This window comes from Benincasa hispida, chromosome 10 (assembly GCF_009727055.1).
Source record: "Benincasa hispida cultivar B227 chromosome 10, ASM972705v1, whole genome shotgun sequence".
Taxonomy (NCBI): Eukaryota; Viridiplantae; Streptophyta; class Magnoliopsida; order Cucurbitales; family Cucurbitaceae; genus Benincasa; species Benincasa hispida.
In genome coordinates, this window is record NC_052358.1 from 17764971 (window position 1) to 17770877 (window position 5907).

Consider the following 5907-nt stretch of genomic DNA (forward strand, 5'->3'; position numbering starts at 1 on the left):
AGAGATTTAAATTTCTGATTTTTTAGTTGATAATATATTGTTTTGATTGATTGAACTATTCTTAAATTGTCGATCTTAACTAAAGTATAAAACTGTGATACAGTTACTTGAATTTTGGAACTAAAATTAACTAAAAATATGGTAGTATAATTTAACCAATTATTCTTAAATATCTTTTTTTTAAAAATACCATTTTCTATTTTTAAAATTTTAGAATGATATTAATTTAAACTATAAATTAATAATTATAACTATTTAAATGTGGGACTTTTCTAAAGCCTATAAAATTATAAATCTCAAATAAAAGCAACAAAAATAGAAATTAACTCAACTCCCCAATTTTAATGTATAAATAGATATTTTCCCAATTTTTAATTAAGAAAAAGTTTCCCTTTGATAGCGTGCTAAGCTAGTAAGCCATTGGAAAATTAAAGATGAGCCGTTGGATCAAATGACTAGAAAACACGTATTGCGATCATAAGGGAGTTCCACATGGGAAGCACGTGGACCTATCCGTATATGACCCCAGCCCTAAAGGCGGGTTGGTCGAGTCGAGCTCTTCTTAATTTCCATTTATACATTACGCTGAAAAATCAATTTTTATTGTCTTTTCCAAATTTTGAAATTAAAGCCAAACCTTCAATCTTAATCCTCTCCATTAATCCTCGATCCCAAGATTTTTCTGATTCAGTGCTAACAGATTTTCTCATTCTAAGAGCCGACTTTTCGCTTAACCAAAACGGTAATTGTTTTTTCTCAACTTTTTCTTCTAAGGGTTTTGGAGAATTAAGAAATGTATGGACTCCCAATTTGCTTAATTTCTTTGTTTCATGTTCTTTGATTTTAATTTCCTTCAGTTTACTGTTGTTGTATCAGAATTTTAATGAAATTCTAATATGATGAAGGGAGAAGTTGTAGATTGTTATATTTGAAGACTTCTAATAGCTTTACAGATTGAGAATTTGATTTTTTCCAAATTCCTGTTGGGCTTTTGGTTGTGATTCTGATTGTATAGCCGTTTTTTAGCTTAGTTTTATGTATATGAATACTTGTAATCTTTTCTTTTTTGGGAGTTCATTGATTTGAATGGTTGCAGATTTCCCTTTGCAGCCAGGGGGCTTAAGGCCGGGCTATGGTGGTTGATCTCCATTAAAGAGAAACCAGTGCTGCTCCAAATCTCTGGTTTTTCCGGGGAATGCCGAAAAATGACTCTTATCCTTCACAATTCTTTCTCAGACATCTATAGTTGTTCACATGCACTTGAATTGTCTTCTTTTGCATTAGAGGAAAACAGTGTCATAAATCAGGAATCCCCTCCTGATCTCTTCTTTAAAACGCTCGATTTACCGGCAAGTTATAGTGGAGTGCAAACACCTACTCTGTCGTTGCTTGATTTATGCGAGGATGGTTGAGCATCAATTTGTTAATTAAGTTCTGCATTGTTGATCCAACCGATATTAGGATATTGTATTTTGTGCTTTTTTCTATTTTAGGATTTAATAGATTGGGATGGAGAATAAGGCGAGTGTGATGGTTCAACGATATGAATTGGGGAGATTGCTCGGCCAAGGAACCTTCGCAAAGGTATATTATGCGAGGAATACAGTAAACAATCAAAGCGTGGCTATTAAGGTGATTGACAAAGAAAAGATTACGAAGGCTTCGCTAATCAATCAGATTAAGCGTGAAATATCTATTATGAGACTTGTTAGACATCCTAATATTCTACATCTATATGAGGTTATGGCTACCAAGACTAAGATCTACTTTGTTTTGGAATATGCTAAAGGTGGTGAGCTCTTTGACAAAGTTGCTAAAGGGAAGCTGAAGGAGGATGTTGCATGGAAATACTTTTATCAGTTAATCAATGCTGTTGATTTTTGTCACAGTAGGGGAGTATATCACCGTGATATAAAGCCAGAGAACCTACTGCTTGATGAAAATGAGAATCTTAAGGTGTCTGATTTTGGTTTAAGTGCTTTAGCCGAGTCCAAGCGTCAAGATGGGTTGCTACACACGACTTGTGGTACACCGGCTTATGTTGCCCCTGAAGTCATCAATAGGAAGGGCTATGATGGTGCAAAAGCTGATATCTGGTCTTGTGGAGTAGTTTTGTTTGTCCTATTAGCAGGTTATCTCCCATTCCACAATTCGAATTTGATGGAGATGTATCGGAAGATCGGAAAAGCAGAGTATAAATGCCCTAGTTGGTTCCCTCGTGAAGTGCGGCGGCTGCTTAGCAGGATGCTTGATCCAGACCCCACTACTAGGACTTCAATAGCAATGATAAGACAAAGTTCTTGGTTCAAAAAGGGATTGAGGTCTAAGAATGTAAGAAGTGGAATAGAAAGCAATGCTGTAGCATCCGAAGATGCAGCAGCTGTTTCTGGACCATCTCAGAGAAGTGAGCCAGCAGATGGAAATCAAGAGCCAGATAGACCTCCAACTTTGAATGCTTTCGATATCATCTCCCTTTCCGCGGGGTTCAATTTATGCAGTTTATTTGAAGACAATTCAAAGAAGAAAGAGACATTGTTTACGTGTAGAAAACCAGCCTCTGTTATTCTCTCAAAACTAGAAGAAATGGCTAAACTTCTTCGGTTTCGAGTGCAGAAGAAGGAAGCAGGCCTATTGAAGTTTGAGGCACTAACAGAGGGGAAAAAGGGGGTACTATCCATTGATACAGAGATCTTTGAGGTTACTCCATCTTTTTATTTGGTGGAAATGAAAAAATCGAATGGAGACACATTGGAATATCAGAAGATATTGAAAGAGGACATAAGGCCAGCTCTACAGGATATTGTATGGGTTTGGCGAGGAGAGCAGGAGCAGCAGCAACAAAATCCTCAGCCTCAGTCTCAGTCTCTTGAACCACAGGATCGGGTTCGAGATCCTTATACCGAGCAAGAGCGAGCATCACAACCGCAGTAGCAGCCAGCTTAAAGAAACACAACTCACAAAGCCTGGGTTTGCAAGGATCTTAAACGACAAAGTCTCCCGACTTGTACTATTGACATACTTCTTTGTACATTTGTTCATCCACCAAAGTTGAACTACATTCTAATAAGCTCTTATCATAACAAAATTTCAAGATCTATAATCAGCTTCTTATATCTTTTACTCTATCAACATCTTGTTGCCAATCATTACACAAATTACGTTGTTTCGTTCGTCTTACTTTAACTGTCCTAACAATTAATACATATAGAATCTGTCTCTTGACATTAAGCAGACTGAAATCTTGTCTGATTGATCAAAGAGGCATCATATCAATGAGTGATACAAGCTCAGAAGCAGGAGTAAACAAAAGCCTGCTCTAATGTAAGTGAAACCCGTGAACTTTATACATCATGAGATATTTTTCTGATGAGATATAAACTTTGTTGTCCAAATGATATTGAACTGCAGCTGCTTTCATGACAGATTGGAAATTTTGGCATAGGGGTTTGGGTTGAACTAAAGTGAAGGTTTGGTTGGTTTATTCGGCAAAAAAGGAGGAGACACGTTTGCAAGTGATCATGTGGTGAATGAGACTTCTTTGGTAACTCCTATCCCCAAATGTCATTCTTCCAAGTCATTCACACAAATAACTTTACAGCATTGCAATGTTTTGGTGGTTCTGGACTGAAATGGAAAGCCCTTGCTTGCTTTTAGCAACTGAGTGCCTTCATTGGCCACATTTGCTTTTCAGCTTACCTTTTGTAGTTAGGTGTTAAATTGCTAATGGTTATGGAAAAAAATTTCTAGTACTACTATAATGCATAATTTTTTTTGTGGACAATATATGAGAATAGGGGATCAAAACTCAGACCTCGAGATTGATAGTACAAGTTCATATCAACCATCATAAATTGGCCTAGTGGTAAATAGATGGGAATGACCTTGATAAAGGGCTAGAAGTTCATTGGTTCAATCCATTGTTGGCCAGCTAGTTATGATTAAAGATCCTACGAGTTTCTTTGACACCTAAATATTATATGGTCAGACAGGTTGTCCCGTGCATTAGTCGAGGTGTAAATTTTCTTGACACACAAATTCATATCGATTTTATTTTGCTCATTGATGTAGTATGTATTCTTTTTATAATATTTGGATTCGTCAATAAATAATATATTAATTTATTTCATGGATCATAGTTTTATAATATATTAATTTATTTCATGGATCATAGTTTTAGTATATATATAAATATTTTTCCTCTTATGCATCATATCGAATGTGAATATACTTTGAGAAATTATCCTTACAATGATTCAAATTGAAGATTGTCTGAGTTATTATTAGCAATAATGGTATAGGAATCTTTAAAACCATTAGTATATAAGAGGATTGTTCATTACATTACAGCTTAGCATGGGACCCCTTAATCATTGACTAATTTGTTAATTGGACATTTCCAGCCTCACAAACCATATTCTTTCTTCTCCTCTTCCCACTTGAACCTATTTCTCACCATACATTTTCCCATTAACAATATTTTTATATTTTAAGCAAAGTTGGATAGAAATGTACCATTTAAATTACGATTTTAGTCGTCCAGCCTTTAAATTTTCAAATTAAAGTCTATAAATTTTAATATTTTTTTAATTAATGCATCTAATAGACAAAAATTAAAAGTTAGGTTTTATTGGACAAATTTTTTTATTTACATGCAATAGATCAGGTCATTTTTAAAAATTTTGAATTCATTAAAAATCTATTAGGCACAAATTTAAAATTTATCAATTTGGAAATGAATCGTACACAATAATGTGACCAGGTTAATTGAGAGACCTTCAATAATAATTGGTTAACTTAGACCTCCTTCAATATAATTTTATTTTTTTTAAGTTTCTTTTGACAGATATACCGGCTCAATTGACCAGTATAATATTATAAATAAGAGATCTGGAATCTTCTTTTATTATTTTTCATATAATTTCATTTAAAATATGATTGGTTATTTACTAATATCTCGATCACGGTTGAAAATGTTGATGTCAATGAAAATATAGAGATATTAATTTTATGAAAATTTCGATAAAAATATTGATAAAATATTGATCTCAATGGATATTTTTGAAAAAATATATATAAAAACAAAATTTTAAAAATAAATTTAAATTAGTAAATAAACATTTTATGATTTTAAAACAAGTTAATATATCTATTATTTATATTATATTTATAATGGTGACATTTTGATGATTTTTTTTGTTCGGTGGATTTCTACGATATAATGAAAATATCAATCATCCCTCATGTGATGTTGAACCCGTGATCTATATTTCAGTAATATAAATACATACAATGTCGGTTATGTTAGTTTTGGCATTAATATAAACATTTGATTGCCAAGTACTGCCTAGTTATAATATTTTTTTCTGAAAAAACCTAGTTATAATATTTAATGCCTTAATTGCACAATGTATTTAATATAAACATGTATATGTATATATATATATATATAAGCCCCATTGATTTTGATATTTGATGTTTGTATTAGTGTGGACAGAAATTTTTTCTGCCACACATTCAAGCAGTGTTTTCATATTCATCTGATGTGTCCTTTAAGCATGTCATTTCTGAATTCGAAGGGATGACAATAGGGCGAGACGAGGCAATTCGACACGAAAAAAATATTACAATAATCTCGGTCCCTACACATCTCCACGAAAAATCTCTACAAATAGATTCAACTAGCCTTTTCAAATATCAAAATGTGACCACATGAACCATGGTCTTAAAATCAAAGATTTTTAGCATGAAAATGAAAGCAAAGAAGTAATGAAAAATGCATTCATTTTTGGTTAATATTAACATGTGGCATTTTTACATACATATACCCCAAAAAAAGGAGGGGCCTATATACAAATTACAATAGCATAAAATTAAAAATTAAAAAAATAATAATAATAAAAAACCCTA

At 33.0% G+C, this 5907-nt stretch overlaps 1 protein-coding gene across 2 annotated transcripts; it reads left to right on the forward strand.

Moving 5' to 3' along the window:
• The first annotated feature begins 583 nt into the window (after positions 1 to 583).
• LOC120088672 (CBL-interacting serine/threonine-protein kinase 10-like) lies at positions 584 to 3125 on the forward strand. 2 transcript variants are annotated; one of them, XM_039046090.1, is made up of 2 exons: positions 584 to 742; positions 1097 to 3125. In XM_039046090.1, exon 2 carries the CDS (start codon positions 1510 to 1512, stop codon positions 2929 to 2931), a length of 1422 nt encoding a protein of 473 aa, XP_038902018.1. In that variant the 5' UTR covers positions 584 to 742; positions 1097 to 1509; the 3' UTR covers positions 2932 to 3125. The 2 variants fall into 2 exon arrangements, with proteins under 2 accessions (XP_038902018.1, XP_038902019.1); XM_039046091.1 differs by having other exon boundaries at positions 587 to 742; positions 1111 to 3125.
• The last annotated feature ends 2782 nt before the right edge of the window (positions 3126 to 5907 follow it).